The 18,849-nt window shown below is 45.8% G+C and overlaps 1 protein-coding gene across 1 annotated transcript; it reads right to left on the bottom strand.

The window, feature by feature from the left end:
* Nucleotides 1-648: 648 nt before the first annotated feature.
* On the bottom strand, nt 649-17,957 carry DUSP27 (dual specificity phosphatase 27, atypical). The gene is made up of 6 exons (XM_030581029.1): nt 17,808-17,957; nt 16,351-16,476; nt 8,304-8,398; nt 7,241-7,472; nt 5,173-5,390; nt 649-3,875 (listed from the first exon to the last, which is right to left on the bottom strand). Exons 2-6 carry the CDS (start codon nt 16,458-16,460, stop codon nt 1,072-1,074), a joined length of 3,459 nt encoding a protein of 1,152 aa, XP_030436889.1. The 5' UTR covers nt 16,461-16,476; nt 17,808-17,957; the 3' UTR covers nt 649-1,071.
* Between the last annotated feature and the right edge of the window lie 892 nt (nt 17,958-18,849).

Here is an 18,849-nt window from a genome sequence, read left to right as displayed (position 1 = left end):
ATGATCCATCCCCTGTTGCCCATTCCTAGCTTCTGGCAAACAGAGGCTAGGGACACCATCCCTGTCCATCCTGGCTAATAGCCACTGATGGACCTATCCTCCATGAATTTATCTAGTTCTTTCCTTGTTACTATATAGGTTATGTTAGCTCTACTATGTACATGTCAAGATCCACCACCCTAAATATAATCATTTTTAAAAGGGTCAGACACTGTCCAGTAGTAATTTCAGAGTTTGGTCTTATGCTATATACAGTATGGGACTATCCTTGCGTTTCAAAGTCGCTTTCCTCCCTGTAGTCTCAATCAATTGACAGCAAATAAATTAAGAAACCCTAAAATATAAATCCCCACAATAGCTACATTTAATGGATATTTTGTTCTGCTGCAGCTACTCAGTGGAACAAACCTTAAATGTATTGTATGCCTTAAAATCATGTTGATATTTACGACACTGATGAAGTACACACAAAAAAGCCAAATTGGCTTTTGCTTAATAAGAAAAGGAGTACTGTACTAAGAAAAAACCCCTCAATATTTTCCATATGGGAAAAGGCAATGCTGATAAGAGATGAAAGCACACTGTCAAGCATCTAGAGAGATTGTTAGTTCCCCATTCCCCTATTTATAATCAAAACAAAGCTAGAAATAATGCTAGAGTGACTCTTTAATGACTCCAGAAAAGTGAAATAATCAAAACAAGACCTGACCAAACTCTTGACTTGTGGGTGCTGTCCCAGAGGGAAGAATAGCTTTACCTGCTATTGTTACTAAAATATTCTCCGGATACAAGTGTTTCCTAAAGATTTATTCACACCTGTGCTAATCATTTAGCACAAGCTTCTTCTTTTTGATAAACCACAAAGACTTCAAATAATTAACCTTCTTCCTCCAAGTCTGTTGATTAAGGTGAAGAAAGCTTCTTCAGGACATCAGCAGTGCCCTGGAAATCATGAAGGATGATCTGAAATATAATGATGAGTGATTCAGGTGAGACATCTGTGTCTGGGACTCCTGCTGAGGCTGGGACCCCACTTCAATCCTGATGGTGTCTTAACAACCTTGTCCTCAGTCATTCCTCTCTTCTTCGCCGGAGCTTTGCCTTAGTTTCTTCTTGCCGGCTTCTCCAGGCAGCAATAATGGCATCATCATCCATTTGTTCTTCCTTGTGGGTGCTTCGTCTGTACTGTGAGAATTGCCTTGATGCAAACCTCTCTTCACTTTCTTCCACCTTCTCTTCTCTGTCTCCGTCATCTTCAGACTTTGAAAAACTCTGAATGAACTTTCTCTTTGCTCCAAATTCTGACATGTTGGAACTAGACTCCTCTTCAGATTTTTCCAAGTGACGGCATCTGACTCGACTCTGCATTGATGGTCCTGGGGATTCAGAATCATAGGACAGCTCTGGGCTTTCTTCCCTAGAACTTGTCTCTCTGGTCTTTGTTCGTGTGAACTTGTACACTTCCTTGTCCTCTTTTGCAGAGGTGGAAGAAAATCTTGATGTGGTTCTCAGTGAATCACCTTTACACTGATAGGAAGAAGAATTGTTCACCTCTTCTCTTTGGGATCTGGAGAAGCTATACTTGCATGCTTCAGAGTCCACCTCTCTGAGAGTGGATGATCTATTGTATTTCTCTCTAGCCTTTTCAGCATGGTCATGATATGATGTCTTTTCTTCTGCTTTCAGGCCACTCAGCCACTTATCAACATTGGTCTCCACTTCTGAATTCATGGCACCAGTATTTGCAAACTGACCGGTGAAAGCAGAAGCTGGATCAGTTCTGTCAAGATCTGTTTGGAAAGGGTACCGAATGCCACCTATTGTGTTCTCTGCGTTGTCTTCGACTTTCTCTTCATCTTCTCCCTGGGTCTTCTTCTTAAATAAAGTGCTGCGCTTGTTGTCTCTGACAAGCTTCTCGATTTGATAATCTGACATTTTTTCTCTCATCTCCATCTGCATCTCCTTCTCCTTCCGACTGAGTTTTTTCAGGTCAATGTCATCTGCAAAGAGGCTGTACAGTGGCTTGCTTGTTTGAGTCACCCTCATGCTTGAGCTAGACCCTCCTGCCTTCATGCTCATTGAGGGATTGGAAGACAGAATGGACTGGGTGTCAGCACCGTTCATGTCCCTCTGGCAGAGCAGAGAGCTAGCTACAGACAAACCACTCTGTGCACTGAGAAGGGAGGCCTTGTCATCATCGAGGCATCTGCCAAAGTCACCTGACTTCACGCTGGAAGCCAGTGTGGAGGGCGGGTGGGACAACATCATTATCTCATTTTGTTTCTGAGCAATGGTTTCGTTAACCACACTGGCAATCCAGTTCTGAATGCTGGCCATGGATATCACATCACCTGGGCCAACTGGGATGTTGGGTAGAGGTGTAGCTGGCATTTGGGGTTGCATAGTCCCAGCACTGCTTCTGTTCTGAGGTAAAGATGAACGGTTGCTCTGCATGCTCAGTGAAGAAGCTGAATCTTCAGCACCGCTTATGGAAGGTGTTGAGGGCCAAAGAGATGACAGCAGGATACTCCCACTCATTGCACTCTCTGTCTCCCAGCTGCACAGGGACTGGCTTTCTTCCAGGATCTTTTTTGAATGTTCAAGTAGCTCCATTCTCCTCTGCTTCCTTTTGGCTGAAGCAGAATCTTCACCCTTGGCAAGCTCCACAATATCATCCTTGTTCTCATTGCCTACCCTCTTCTGGTGTTTTATTTTCCAGGCCTGGTAAGCTGTCAGGTTGACATCTGATAGATCCTTCTCTTCTTCTGTTGCCTCCTCGACTGGCTGGCTGCCATCTTCCATCTTGGGGGACACAGAGGATTCTAAATCCTTCTTGTGAAAGCCAAACTGGATTCTCTTGATCTTCCACCTTTCAAGAGGGGTCAGCTTGTCTTTGTTCTTTTTGCAGAAGTTATGAAAGGAGCTGGTATCTGAGATAACACTCTCCACATCCACATCTCTGCCCTTTCTTCCTGGCTTTGGTTCTGGACTTTCATCACCACTTTTATTCCTGGAACGGTATCTCTGAGCAGCTTCCTTCTCAATCTCCAGCAGCCTCTGGTTCCACATATCCCAGGTGCTCTCCGTAGACATAGAATCTGTGCGGCCCCTCCTCAGTCTGTTGATGTTGCTGGCTTCCAGTTGTTGCTTCAGGATTTGGATGTCAAGGCTGCTCACACTCTCCGTGTCACCCAGTTCACTTGAAGGATACAGCCTTTCTCCCATGTTGGAGACTCCATCATCCTCTCTGGGTAGCCAATAACCTTCCTTTTCATATTTTGCATTTCGACTCTGCCATTCTTGAATAATCCGTTCCACATTCTCCTCAGATTCCTCTCCTCCCTGATCTGGAAATTTTGTAGATGTGCTTTCCACATCCTGATTTGGTGGCTCTCTTGCTGGCAGGCCTTGCTTCTGCCTCCATTCCTCATACAGCTGTTCCTCCTCCTCCTCACTGATCAGACTGGGTTGTTTGGAAACCAAGCTAGCTTTTCCCATGGAGGAAGAACTCATAACACTTCCCAGAATGCTGGTGGTATCCTCTTCCTCTACCGTGATGGAGTGCACTTTGGCTCCCACAACACTCCCAGAGACCTCCACTCCAGACAGCAGGGAATGGGTCCCTGCTTCGATGACAGAACTCTGGCTGGTTGTGTCATCATCATCCCCAGGGTCTTCCTGCTCTCGTTCCTCCAGCAGCTTCTCATTGAGCTCCCTGAGCTGTTTCAGGAAGCCGTCATTGGGGTAAATAGCACGCTTCTTCCTTATAGTCATCAGGGCCTCTAAGATGGTCATGTGGTGGAAGATCATCAGGTAAGCAGCCACCAGCACAGCCGAGCGGCTGATTCCCATTTCACTGCTTACCAGGATTTTACCTACAGGTACGAAATATAAAAGTGTCAGATGCTTTCAACAACCTACAAGGTTAATCTGCAGTGCACCCCAAAGGGCCTGATCGAAAGTCTATTGATATCAATGGATTTCTTGATTTCACTGCGGTTTAGATCAGACCGATGTTAAATATTTTTTCTGTTTTATTTTCTGATTTATCTTAATTAAAATTTGAGACAATCAAAATAATACCAAGTAACATGTGTACATGTGCCACAAACTGTGGATGGGCACATTTTAAAATAAGCTAACTACAGAAATTGTATTAATAGTTTGTACTTATATAGTGCATTTAATAAAAAAAAATCTCAAAGCACTTTACAAACATTAGTGACTCAAGCCTTACAATACTCTTGACTTGCTGTGTGACCTTGTCTAAGTCACTGTGCCTTAGTTTCCCCAGATGTAAAATGTTTGCACTTCTCCCATTTATCCCATGTATATCAATGTGCTATTCACTCTGAAACCCAGCGAAGCAAATCTAAAGTGTCAGCTATTTCACTATTGATATTTTACCAGAAACATTCAACTTTCCCTACTATCCCAAACTGCCTCTCACAAATTCCTACTTGCCAGAAGCCCCAGCTGCCTCCTTTTAGTTCACCAGCTTTTCCTACTGAGACCTTTTGCAATGTAGTTACATTGTCAACACAAAAATTAGCGGCACATTCAAAATGTAAGGGCAGAATAAAATTAAATGAATTTATTATGAAAATAAATAACTCAAGGGATACTGAAGACCACGGTAGAGGTAGAGGAAGACTGACTGTAGTATTCATTTTCATATTGAATTTAGTTAAGATCCGTATTTTTAATTTTAGCTGTTATTGCTACAGAATTTCCAGAATGCTATACTATAGTTCCATAGAAATAATCAGGCCAGGAGATATTTTGCATAGAATTTAGGTCCAACAGAGCATGCAGGGCTTTGGCTATAACCACCTAGAAACGCATTACCTGTTTTGTCTTTCAACAGCACAGTGACCCCTACTGTTCTGCAGTAGATAATCTAGCAAAGGTAAGGACTCAGCATACAGGACATAGCAGCAGATAGCCTTGAACAATAGCTCGATATTATTGCAATAGTAACACGTGATATGCTGGGCCTTATGTGGGGGCAGTGCAGAACTAGGCCTGGGGTATTCACCAGGAGCCTTCCATCTGCCATATACAATGGAGCCAAAGGGCAACTAGAAATCTGGTCCAAAATGTTCTCTGTGATGCCTCCCGCATCACTGGATTTCCAAGTGTCCAGGAACTAGCCCAGTCTCCTTATCTTACCTCTGTATGTCAGCAATGCTTCATCAAGGAACTCTGCAGCCTGATGAAAGTGTTTGGAAATGTCCATCTCTGGGAAATCATCCACCTCAATGCCCAAGTACTGGATATTCAAACCATTGTAGAAATCTGGCCCTGTGTACACACCAGTACCATGAGCCGCATTCAGGATATGAGTGATCCCAAGCCTCTTCAGGCGGCCTTTGTTCACTGCAACACTCCTCCAAAGAAGAGAAAGCAATATTAGAAGTTGGCTCCTGTTCTGAGGCTGGAGAGAGCCAGTCCATTGTCCAGGGAGCCAGCAGAAGTGGTTTTAGAAGGGGAGATATCAGTAAGAGGGTAACCATGGCTTGATTAAAATGGGAAAAGAACTGAACAGAATGAACATAATGGGGCATCGAGAGTGGCACGCCAAATTGGATTTAACTCTTTGCCAGCCCAGTGAATGCTGTGGAAGGATCTCTACAAAGGTCCTTTGCAATCTGAGGGGTTAGAAAAGGAACAGGTTTTTGGCTGAGAGGTGTGTACCAGAGCCCTGAACAATCTAAGGGCAAGAAAAGGTGCATGATATTGAAAGACGAACTCTTTAACATGTATGATTGGTGCCCTCAGATTGACCTAGGAACAGCTTAGATAGATTCCCATGCAGGGACTTTCCCTTTGTCCTTAAACTCAGGGACAGATTGGAAAAAACACTGTGTGAGGAGGATACTCTCCCAAGCTCCTGCCACAACTGAAACTCCACCCACTCATGACTCCACCACCCACTCATGACTCCAAAATGAGATTACACTCTCAGTAGACTATGCAAATCTTCATCATATGATAGTCCCTCTCTTTTCTTGGAAGCTTTGATTAGTAATATAATAATTAACAATATTCACATGTAAGTTGCCATAGGTAGTCTTCAAAGCTGACTCCCCATTGAGATACATGAAAGAGTTCAAATCTCTTAGAGCTATTGTTTCAGGCTCTCTTCAGATTCAGGCACACAGCAGGGGATTGTTTAGACTCTGTTCACATTTTGAAGCTTCCTTTGCAATCATAAGAGCCAGAGACTCTTAAATAAAAGCTGAGATTCTGGAGCACAAAACAGTGGCTGTCAGGCAGATGTACCCAGTCACAAACTTGGTGCAACTCTTCCCAACCTGACCTCTGCTTAAAGGAATATTCTATCTGTTGGGCTGTCTCTGCTTTATAGACACTGATACGGACACACAAGTTTACCCTTTCCACCCAACCATCTGACTGCTCTGTCTCTCAAATGTCTAATGCAGATTTCAGAACTGTGAGTAGCAACACAGGCTGTCAAGATCTGTGAATGGTGAAAATGAGATAGGAGCAGGAGATAGGGCCAACTCAGCACCTGAGAGTAGGGTTTCGATCCCATTTAGGTGAACAGAAGACAAGCCCAAATGCAAGTAAGTCCAGCCCAAGAGACTGAGGTATCTGTAGATACAGTAGCCTCCCTCCCTCTATTATAAGATTAGGCAGAAGAGTAGCACCCTCTCAGTGGTCTTCTAGCAGTTATATTCAATACATACCTGAGAGATGCTCAAAGAGAAGCAAGGTGCTGCAGGACACATTACTGGTGATTCATTAGATAGCACTCTTCCCTCTTAGTGCTGAACCAATGCCTCAGCGCAATGTTAGGGAGCACTAGGCTGCTGAAGGTGCTGTCTTTTGGAAGAGCTATAAAACAGAGACTCTGGCCACTAGTCTTCAATAAATTGCATGACTTTTCCCCGTCTGGGCCAAATTCCAACTGCAGTAATTTCATTTTGCTTGCAGTTTCCTGGGTACTTTTAATTGGATATGGTGTTCTTCCCCTCCTTTCCTAAACTGTTGTGAAGTGTCAATGTGTGTGGTGCAAAAGCTGTGGTTTTTCACAGAAGTGGTTGCTTTTCAGTGCAGTGTGATCTTTGTACACATAGACTGTAAAATGTCTTTGGATCTCTGGGGATGAAAGGCATTACATGTAATAAATATTATGCTGAGGTGACTTTAGTGACTCCATCAAACCCTTCACTAAGAATTTTGTGCGATCTCAAGGACAAAAGTTCATACTCACTTTTCTGCTATAAAGACGTTGGGCCAGACTTCATCCACAGGATCCCAGGGGGACTCCAGCCTGTCCTTCATGAGTGCCCTCTGCAAGTCCATCACACACGGTGTGTTGAACAAGCTGGTGTCATCAATCTTTTCTTTAACTCGATTGTACAGGTCCTCCACCAGCAGCTGCTCTGCAGACTCCAACATCCCCGGACAAACTGAATCCACTTTGACCTCCTTTGTCTTCAGCTCTGGAATGAACTGACTGTCACTCAAAGCATGTGAAGAATTCACTATTCTTTCTCCCTGGAACAATCCTGGGGGCTTCTTAACTTTGTTGAACAGTGTCCACCCAGCCAGTCTGAAATGTGTGCATGTATGTGCTTAGGCAGTAGCCTCAAGACAGTTAATAGGGGACTGAGCATAGTAATCTTTCCTTTCATCCCTTGTAGATCTAGGCTGGCTGTTTACAAGTGAAAAGGTGTCTGAGGCAGTCTCATTCTAATCCCAAGCATATGGGGAAGGGAGCTTGCCCAGTGGTTAGAGCCAGGAGTGGTGGAAGTTCCCTAACAGTGTGTGTAGGGGGGGACGAGTGCCCAAACCAGTAACTCACCCCCTCTTTTCCCCAACACCCTGCACTGCCCTGCCCCTTCTCCCCGAGAACCTGCCCCTTGCTGGCTCTTCTCTGCCACCTCTCCACCATTGCTTGTCCTTATGGCCGGTAAAAAATCAGAGGGCATTGTCCTCCCACTTTTAAAAGTGAGGGGGCCATGGACCCCTGCCCCCTCCACCCTTGTTCCAGTGCCCCTGGTTAGAGCAGGCAGCTCTGAATCAGGACTCCTTCACTGTATTCTATGACTTTGCCACTGACTCACTATGTATGTGACTTTAAGGCAAGTCTCCAAACATGTCTGTGTAATGGTAGGTAAAATGGAGACAACCTCTCTACCTCATGACGGGGGGTGAGGGGTTATGAGGCTTCATGAAAGTTTTTTTAGCACTGTAAGATTCCCCAGATGAAAGAGGCTAACCTAGTGCAACCAAAGTCTTTCTTACTTACCCTGCCCCTTTGATTCGCTTACCTTCATTTATTATCTGTTTAGCAGCTACTGCAGAGGACAGGTGGATAGGCTCCATGAAGATGCTTTCTGTGTCTGTGTCCGATATCGCTGAATACCTGCCAGTCAATGATATTGGTATTAGACAAACACTTCCTCATCTGCCCTGCACCTCTGGTATTGCTTCGCTTCTCAACCATTTCAGAGGGAAGCAGCAGGGAAGGCAGACAGAGGACCTTATGAGGGATGGAAGGAAAGATACTCCCCCCTGGACAGTGTGACAAGTGCCTTTGGAAGAGATCTCTATCATCCAAAGGATGTCTGCAAGAAGTGGTGGTGGGGTCCTATGGGAGAGGATTTGGCATTACATGTAATATATGTAGTATAGGAGGTAGGAATTAGGGGCTATGTGGCAGCAAGTGGGTGAAAGTGAGGCCTGCAATGAGGATCTGTGGTCAGTGGAAAGAAACATCAGAAGAACAGACCTGGAGAGTGAGTTCCTGCAAGTAGGTGGGTGGGATGGGATTGTTAGATGGGTTATTCATGTGAAGGAGAATTTAAGGGTACATCCACACAGTTAACTTTTTTGCTTGAAAATCACTTCTTATTTATCATTAGTTATAATAGAAGGAGGCGCTAGAGATTGGCTCTACAGATTAAAGAGCATCCCACTATCATGGCTTCTGAGCCCAAGCTCCAGCCCAAATGTCTACAAGCTATTTTAGCATAGCAGCACAAGCCCCAGGAGCCAGAGTCTATAGACTTGGACTCTGAGACTCACTGCTGCAGGCTCCTCTTGTTGTGTAGCTGTATTACTCCTGGGTGATTTTTCACCACTGTGTATGTGCATAATTCATGTGCCATGCATATTTTTATTTTTTTCAGCAGCAAATAGCTTCTGCCAGAAAGTTGCTGGCATTCTGCCTCTTGCCCACCAGAGGGCACTGTGATGCTGAAACAGAGCAGCCACTCCTGGCCATCCCCAGCTATGATAGGGAAGAGAAAAAGCCTTCTTCACAGCCCATGTTGGGCCAGGTCAGGAGACAGACAACATGGGGCACACAGGGTTGCTGGGGGTCACAGACAGGGGCAGGGGCTGAATGGGAATGGAAGCACAGGGCCATGGGGGGAATAGGATGCAGCACCATATGGGGGAAGGAGGGTGGTTGAATGGGGGTACAGAGGCAGATGGGGATAGGAGGGAGGGAGATGCAGGGCCACATGGGGATGAGGAAGGGAGTGCAGGGCCACATGGGGGAATGGGGGTGGCTGAGTGATGACACAGAGACACATGGAGATGGGGGAGGGGGTTCAGGGACACATGGGGATGGGGGAAGGGGCTGGCTGAGGGGGTACAGGGACAGGGGAATGGGTGTCTGAGTGGCGGTGGAAGGACAAATGTGGATGGGGTACAAGGACACATAGGGACAGGGCAGATGTGCCTGACTAAATGAGAGAAGCTAGGGATCAGTCAGGGTCTGCATGGGGGAAGTTCCCTAAGAATCCTTCTCTGACTCCCAAAAAAATCTGTTCCATACTTTTCCCATCCATACCCAACAACCTTCCAAATTCATACCCATACTTCTTCCCAGGAATTACTTCCCTCTCCCTTAGCTCCTCCATTACTCGTAACTCCCTGCATGGCTTTTGAGGGGTGTAGGAAATATGGTTCTGTATTGTAGTTTAAATGAATTATTATTCAAGAGTTCTGTATTAATATGCCTAGTAAGGAATCTATTTGTCAAAAAAAATTTCCTGAATCTTTTTTGTTGTCTGTATTGTTAGACATATTTGCTGACAGGTATTTTGAAATAAATTACCAAAATAATTAAAATTGGTATGATTATATTGTGTTAACTTGACAAATAAAATATGCAGAATTTTACAGAATTTTAAAATATTGTGAGCAGAATTTTTAATTTTTTTGTACAGAATTCTCCCAGGCGTAATGTATCCCACGTTCTTGTACCTCCCTCATCACTAATATCTGAGTGCCATTCCAGACACATCAACTCCAAGTCTGCTGCTCTGCTTTTATATGAAGGGTGGCTTCTGACTAGAGTTTGGTGAAGAATTCAGAATTATGCTGCAATTTTGGCCCTTTTTCTGTTAACAAATTGTCTGCAAACACTATTCGACTTTTATAGATGTGTTTGTTCTTCCAGATTATTTGATGGATGGTTTAAGTGATCATCTGGCAGGCTATGAATCTCTTGCAAACTACTCACCACAGTGGTTGCATCATAATTTGACATTCACAGTATGTTTGAGCAATCAAGTCACATGGTATTGTTTCTGTTCTCTGGTTGGACAATTACTAATCCCACCAACAGCTTTCATAATGGCTGCTTGTACATTCAGGACCAGATTTTCAAAACTAATTAGGTGCCTAGTAAAAGCAGCAAAGAATCCTGTGGCACCTTATAGACTAACAGACGTTTTGGAGCATGAGCTTTCGTGGATGAATACCCACTTCGTCAGATGCATGTAGTGGAAATTTCCAGGGGCAGGTATATATATATGCAGGCAAGCTAGAGATAATGAGTCAGTTCAATCAGGGAGGATGAGGCCCTGTTCTAGCAGTTGAGGTTTGAAAACCAAGGGAGGAGAAACTGGTTTTGTAGTTGACAAGCCATTCATAGTCTTTGTTTAATCCTGAGCTGATGGTGTCAAATTTGCAGATTAACTGAAGCTCAGCAGTTTCTCTTTGAAGTCTGGTCCTGAAGTTTTTTTGCTGCAGGATGGCCACCTTAAGGTCTGTTATAGTGTGGCCAGGGAGGTTGAAGTGTTCTCCTACAGGTTTTTGGAGGCTCATTTATCTGGCCTATACAAGAAAAAGGCAGCAGGAACCAGTCCACTGTTATTTATGTCCTGAACAACAGATCCTTAAAGCCTGTGTCGAAAGTCAAAGCACATTTGCAAGAAGAGGCATCATACTCAGAGGACAAAAGAGAGGATGATCCATTCTTATCTTGGAGCTTGCTTTAGTTGCTTGTGGAAGAGTGAACTCCCCATTGGAGTGCCCCCTTGCAGCTGGGTGGGCATAGCAGCAGTCCCCTGAGTGCTGGCTATGGTGTACCAGGCTCTCCTCATCTAGTGTCCCCTCTTGACAGCTGCTCTGGACCTGCAGTGATCTCTGTCCATGACCCGGTGTGCCTGAGGCAGCGTTTTAGGCACCCAGTTGCTTTTGGAAATCTCACTAGGCACCTAAATACCTTTAAAAATCTGCCCTCATTTGAATACACATTCATATGAGTATTTGTGACCCATTCTCTGCCTGTGAACATTTTCGCAAAAAAAAGTGCTCCTTTGATTGTCAATGGAAAATGAATTAAAAGTTCATTAATATAATCATAGTGGTTCTGTGAACTATGTGAAATATGTTTGGCGTCTCAATTCCATTCCCATGGGACAGGTAGCCACATAAAAAAGCCTCCATTGAAACTGCTGCTAACTGGGCTCCTTGTTGATAGTCTCAAGAGAGATGTCAAGGACAGAACAGGTCATATATACTGAGCTCCCCTCTCATCCCTGGAGGAGGTCCCTCTGGGTTACTTCCACAGGGGCTTGTATAGAGGAAGTGTATTCTGCTGCTGGTGGTGCTGTACTTGTTCAATGGATAAATAGAGAGCATCAATCTCCAGAGCTGTCAGTCCTACACCTTTCACCAGGGATAGATTTATATACAAAGAATACATTAAAGAAAGACATGCTGAGTTCATTGTGAGCAAGTAAAGGATAAAACCCCAGGGAAGCTTGTTCCCTGTGCCCCACTCTGGTCCTCAGGGCCCAGCATGGCATTGGGGTTAGACAGCTGACTGTGGAGACTCTCTCTCTCTTTGACTTGAATTGGTGGCTGTTTCCTCTTCCTCCATGAGAAGGCCTGGACATCACAGGCTTCTGCACGCACCAGCCTCGCTGCCAGCGGCATGGATTAAATTGGTTCCCATAATAACTGGCCATGGGAGGGTAGGTGGGCAGCATCATTCCAAACCCAGGAGCAGCTGGGGAGACTGGGGTAGGCAGAAAGGACTGTGCAGTGTGATGGGTTGGTCCAGAAAGAGTTGGAGAGTTCAGACCTCGGCTGATACAATTAGATGGAGGCGGGAAGTGGTAGAAGGCGGGGCCCACAACTGAACAAATTTTTATGATGGGAAAATGTATTACCCTTCCTTTCCGCTCAGTCAAGACTTTCTGAACAGATTTTGTACATGCTTGGTCCCCAAATTCCCCTCCAGGTTGACACCATGCATGTGGCGTCTCAGCCCAAACCAGTATTTGTGGAGAGAATCTTGATGAGCAGCTACAGACAGGGAATTGAGGGGCACCCACTCCTGTTAGCTATGCAGGGTGGGGAACAAAAGTGGGTGGGAAACCCCACAACATCTGCTGAAGAGGGATTTGCAGAAGGCTCCACAAATCTAAGTGTGATTCTGGGAATAGGGAGGGAGAAGAGCAGGGTAGTAGTCACTGCATGTAGCATGCTCCCCTCTGCAGAGCTCAGCTTTCGCTGTGGAAATCCATGTGCATGGTGGAATGTCCAGGTCTGCAGTCTGTTTGAAAGGGAGGAATGGGGCTTGACTGTTGGAGCCACAGACGATGGTATTGTCTCCAAAGGGAGCTGTGCTGCTAGGGGCACCCAGAGACCCATGCTGAGGGGATGGCTCTACATCATCAGTTCCCAAACTGGGGGACGTGAAGAAATTCCAAGGGGGGCACGAGGCTGTGAAATGTTCATAATGAAAACAAAATTATCAGTGTAATTTTTTTATTTTTTTATTTATTTAATAGACCAGACAATAAATTATACATATTCTGTATACATAATAATAACTATTCATAAAGTTGTCCAATTACAGGCCTATATTATTTAACTGCAATAAAGTGTTAACAATCTTCTCATTTTTAATTATGAATATAAGTAAACAAGAATAAAGGTATAACATAAAGTACAATAATAATAAAAATACAACTATAAATAAAAGTATATAACTGCAATGTTTTCAAAGTTCATACCATGAAATGCTAATTCTCTTTGCCTTTCAACATGTTGGAGTGCCATTTTGGTCGGTGGGGAGGCCGAAGAACAATGTAGAAAGTGATGGAACTTTTAAAAACTTCCTAGCTTGCTTGTGAGAGCGTTAGAGACTGTTCTATTGTGAGAGTGGTTACCTCCACCACTCACCATGCAAAACGGGCTACTTGCCAGATTGGTGGTGGGGTATATATAGGGTAGCATGAGTCTGTACATAATAGTAGTAGTAAATAAATGTTCGCGATAACTCACATTAACTTGCATCCATTATTAGTCACAAATCAGGAAAATTATTTTTATAGATTTTTTTTATTAATATATTATGACTGCGATTAAGAAAAGGAAGTACGATGAAGACTACATTAAGTTTGGCTTCACTGTCATGGAAAAAAACGGGATTGATCATCCTCAATGTGTAGTATGCCACACAGTTCTCAGTAATGATGCCTTGAGACCTAGTCATCTTGAGCAACACTTGACAAAGAACCACAGAACTTTGAAAGACAAACCAAAAGAGTTTTTTGCTGCTAAACTTCAAAATTTAAAACACATGAAGCTGGACATTATTGGCGCTTTTCATCAAGCATCAGCCAAAGTGGTGGAAGCATCTTATAAACTGTCATTGTTCATCGCTAAAGCCAAGAAAGCGAACATAATAGGAGAAACTCTTGTGAAGCCTTGCTTGTTGAAAGCAGCTGATAGTGTGCTTGGTGCCGAAAGCAAGAAAAAAAATCAAAAATTTCACTTTCCAACAATTCCATGAAACTTCGCATGGATGACATGATGAAAGATCTAAAACTTCAAGTTGTGGAGACAGTGAAAGCTTCTCCTTTTTTTGCAATTCAGTGCGACGATACCACTGATGTAGAACAATGCTGTCAGTTGCTCATCTATGTTCAATTCATTAATGATGGAACTGCAAAAGAAGAACTGCTTTTTTCGAAGGAATTGACAACCACATCAAAGCTTTCTGATGTTGGTTAATGGTTTCTTAGGCAGGTCTTCAGTGACTCAGCTTTCTGGACAAGTCACACACGCTGTCTGTAGGTGGAAGAGAACAAACCCCTTCTGGGTATACAGACTTTACCTTCTCCCGGCCCTGGTATGGGGACATACCCTCAGGGCGTCCTCCCTGGAGACACTGTCTTCTTGTTGCCCTCCCTGGGCTCAGACCCTTCCTAGTCCCAGCAGCCATCCAGGAACTCCTTCTTAGCTTTGCTGGTCCCTGCCCGTACTGAACTGTCTGTGATTCTGCTGCTCTTTCAGCCAGCCATGAACTCAGTCCTCTCTCTGCCAGCTCCAGGCAGCAACTGACTGACCAACTCTATCTCTGCTGCTCCTTTTTATATAGCCCTCCTGGTGCCTGATTGGCCACTCCTGCAGCCCCTTTGATTGTCTGCTTTCCCTACAGCCAACTCTAGGCCACTTCTCCTCTCTGGGATGGGGTATGGAGGGCCCTGACGCCTCCAACAGGGAGCCGCTGGACCTAGTCCACCCCGTCGCACATCTCAACAAAACAAAACCATAAAGTGACTGCACTGGAGTCCCTTGCAGGGGTGTGCTGGTGCCTCAAGTGCTTGTGTGAGTACTGCTCCTAGTGCTTGCTTCAAAGGGGAGTTGTCATGGTCCTGAGCTACTGCCAATAGGGATTGCAGGAGTTTCTGTGCTGCTGCCGCCACTTGAACAGCTCCTTGGACATCTCCTCCTGAGAGCCCCCTTCCAGTTCCTTCAGCTACTGCCCTTCCCTGACTGGCCAGTGTCACTGACCGGCAGAAAGGGAGCGGGGCCGGATGCCAGTAGGGCATATAACACTGAGAGATCTGGGTTGTCCGTGGGTGGGATTGAACCTGGGACCTCTAGAGCTTAGTGCATGAGCCAAAAGACATATGACTAGAGCTTCCTCCCCTCAGTGGTGTTGGTGCCACTAGATGGGACACAACACCGCACCCAAGAGGTGTGTGAGTTACAAGCCCTGATCCTGGGAGGGCGGCTTGTAGCCGTTTGAATGGAAGTGTCTCTGCAACTTTAACTGTGGTATTTGGTACTGCCAGCAGAAAAGGTAATAAGTGAAGGAGATGGTTCTGTTCAGTCTGAATGGCTGATCAGGTGAGGAGGAGGAGAGAGAGGTGGTGATTAGGTGATATTTCTACATGATTATGTTGCACATTAGCCCAGAAAATTGCATGAGTGAATACAGTGAAACGAAGCAAACATTCTAGCTGTTGCTGGTAGCAAACCTCATGGTTAAGGCTGTTTATGGAAACCGTGTATTCCCTATTTGCATACAACCACATGCCCCAAAATATCTCCTGTTTAGCAGAATCTTTTCATTGTTCCCTACTTCCTGCTGCAGGTGCAGTTTGAAAGTTTCTGGGAAATCCTGTCAGGAATTTTGTATTAAGAAGCAGGCACTTGAAAAAAAAAATCTCACACTTATTTTGACTAAGACACCTCAAAACTGGCAGAAGCCCAACTTTTGCTGCCCTGTAAGTGGCATCCTTCTGCTTTGTTCCCAGCCCTCCTGTGAGAGAGAGGCCTGAACCAAAATCCAAATAGCCTCAACCTCTAGGGGGTTAAAATCCACACATGGGGTTTGCAAATCCATATAATGGGCTGAATCAAAAGCCTGGGTCCCAACATACCTGGATTGAAAGCCAATCTGAATTTTGCAAGTTAACAGGAGGAGGGAGAGTATAAGGAATGAGAAAACAATAATGCTTCCTCCGAGTAATGCTTCTCTCTCTCTCTCTCTCTCTCTCTCTCTCTCTCTCTCTCTCTCTCTCTCTCTCTCTGTGTGTGATCTAAGATGAATGAATGGGATAAATAACACATGAGCTCCATCCCCACAGCGTCTCCCCACCACCCTGTACGGCCTATGCTGGTATTCTAAATTCCTGCCTATTAGAGGAGAGGGAAGCCTGAGGCTATGATCTTGATCTGAATAAGATGGGTCTGTGCGGGGTAGGGGAGGAAGGGGAATCAATTTGTTACATGCAGTCAGGAAGCCATGGCAGTCCCTGTGGCAAATGCACTCACTGGCTGGGGGAGGGACTGCGGAGGTAGCGGGCCTGCACTGCCTTCACGTCTGGTCTATCCTCTTCATCTGGTACCACCTGCTCGCTGTCTGAGTCCTTGCCGCTTGCCATGGCCAACTCTGAGGATCTGATGGAGGCGGGGAGATGGCAGGGAGAGAGAAATAAGAATACAACATAAGCACTGCACTCAGGAAAACCCCTTCAGGAGAGGCACTGGCTGCCACCTGTCCAAATTTTCCTAGGATAATCATTTTATGAGGTAGTTGTCCCAGGAAATCTCTAAGGGTGCTCAGCACACATGGCCAGCTGTGCAGTTTTATGGGCTCAGGATCATCCTGGATGTCCTGCTTTTTTGTACCTCAGAGGTGGCAACCCTAGGCTGGGCAGGCTGCAGGCAGGGCATTCCCCATGCCCTGCGGTGTAGTGGTACAACAATGATTTTGCATTGCAGACCATTATTACAGAAGTGGCATGAACACCTTCCTGGTTGGCAGGGGCTGGGAACTGTGCAGAGAAGGAGCAAACAGGCATGGGGGCCAGGAAGGAGGATGGGCCTTGGGTGGCTGTGCAGAAACTCTATCTCCTTCCACACAGCGCAGCCCTGCTAATAGACACTAGAACAGAGGTACCTGAACTGTGGGGTGTGCCCCCTAGGGGGGCATGGAGGAACATTTGAGGGGGGCATGGCTGGGGCCAGGTCCATCCCCCACAGAAAGGCAAGGAGGGAACGCCACCCAGCTCCTCTCCTGGCCCTGGCCCTGTGCCGGGGGCTCCGCACCTGGTGCCCCGGCTGCTGGCCCTGTGGCCAGTGCCCTGCTGCTGGCCTAGGCCCCTGGCCGAGGCTCTGCTCCTGCCCCCAGCTGTGGCCTCAGCCTCAGCCTCCTTATCCCTCTCTGTGTCATCCCAATCCCCTGAGTCATGTCCCTGGCTCCGGGGTGAGGGTGGCATGAGGAAAAAAGTTTGAAGGCCTCTGCACTAGAAGGAGACTCATCCAGCTAAGTATGCGGGGCTGGACATGGAGACTGAAGAAAATGAGGATAGGGAAAATGAGGTCTACCCTCCTCATAACCAAACACTGCAAAGGATCAAGGCCAAACCCTTGATTCTGACCAACTCTAAACCCCAGGACTCGCCCTCAGGAGGCCTTTGCCATGAGCCAGCCTCTGCCAGTGTGCAGTGGAGTGTGTGTGTGCGTGTGTGTGGTGGGGGTGGGAGTGGGGGTGATATTATTTGGTTGGGAACCTGGAGAAGCAGCAGCCAGTTCCACAAGCGTCACAGAGTGACTTCTGGCTCTCACTCAGGGAGTGTCTGTCCCATTCCAGCCCCAGGGGCTCAGATATCCCTCGGCAGCTGGTCTCAGATATCAGTGCAGCCGTGTCCCATAAACAAGGGCTGACGTTGCAGCCGCTCATGGAGTCGGGGAGATGGGAAGCAAAGATGTTAAAAAATGGCACTTACTGTCCGTGTCTGGAGCTCTCCTGACAGCAGAATGGTCACTCCCCGTCTTAGGCTCAGAGACAGAGCCCAGTGGATGGGGAAGGAAACTTGGCAAGGGACACAGCTAGAGTGAGAGATCAGCCGCCCTTCCTCTCTCTCTGCGACTTCTTCTCTAAGGGGCAGGACAACTGTCAGCACCAAACCTTTAGCAGCTTTCTAAATATAGGGTCTGCCCCACACTGGCTGCTGGGTTGCATGGGAAAGGAATTCAGTGCCTCATAGACAGTCCTTGGTCAAATTTTTAACTCTTCCCCTACTGGGGGCTGAATCGCCTGATATTTTTTGGCTTGGATTTTCCTCTCACAGATGAGGCCCAGAGAACAGCCAAAATTCCACCAGCAGGGAGCCCCCAGATAACCGCTCCCCTGCCCCCCAGGGCAGTCTGAAATGCTGGGGAACTCCCTAGTGCCTTGCTGCAGTGCAGCGTGTGATCAGCTGCTTCATGCTGACTGGGAACTCTGTGGTATCAAAATGGCTCCCTCTCCAGTAGGGCTCACATGGGAGTGAATGGCAGTTTCCCTTTTCCTCTTGCTTAACAAGAAGATCTCCATATCCAATCCTTTCACAGGTTCTCACAACATATTTTTTGGTGGCTTCAGAGTGCAGCCATCAACTCTTGCTGGTGGCTGCTCTGAGAATTTTTCCTAAAATACTTAATTAACTTTAGGAAAAACAAATAAATATGCACATATACAAGCCCAGATCATGGTAATTTATGTATGTAGGATTTTTTTGCAGACTCAATAATAAAAATAATGTATGGTTGTCTCTATTCTTTACTGGACCTAAGCAGAATAGAAACAAAAATAAGGTGCTTTGCATGTTTTGAGTTTTTTTTTTTAGATTGCTAGTTAGTAAGTCTGCTCCTGCGAAAAATGATATTTGTATATTTGTTAATATCGCTTTTCACAGCAGACTTACACAGCCCTGGCATGCTGGGGGACAAATTAAGCCCTGGATGAGGAGGTGGGTAAGAAGGCAGGGGGACCAAGGGCAAGGGGAG

The sequence above is a fragment of the Gopherus evgoodei genome, chromosome 1 (assembly GCF_007399415.2).
Source record: "Gopherus evgoodei ecotype Sinaloan lineage chromosome 1, rGopEvg1_v1.p, whole genome shotgun sequence".
In the NCBI taxonomy this organism is placed as follows: Eukaryota; Metazoa; Chordata; order Testudines; family Testudinidae; genus Gopherus; species Gopherus evgoodei.
The sequence above is the reverse complement of the archived record's forward strand: the minus strand, read 5'-3'. Positions and strand labels throughout refer to the sequence as shown.

Excerpts from the sequence above, each read along its gene's own strand:
- DUSP27 (XM_030581029.1), bottom strand. The coding sequence starts at position 16,460 with ATGGCAAGCGGCAAGGACTCAGACAGCGAGCAGGTGGTACCAGATGAA. Across the intron at positions 5,391-7,240 it reads AACGTCTTTATAGCAGAAAA|GAGTGTTGCAGTGAACAAAG; the intron begins GTGAGTATGAAC and ends TCTTCTTTGGAG. Across the intron at positions 3,876-5,172 it reads AGCATTGCTGACATACAGAG|GTAAAATCCTGGTAAGCAGT; the intron begins GTAAGATAAGGA and ends TCGTACCTGTAG.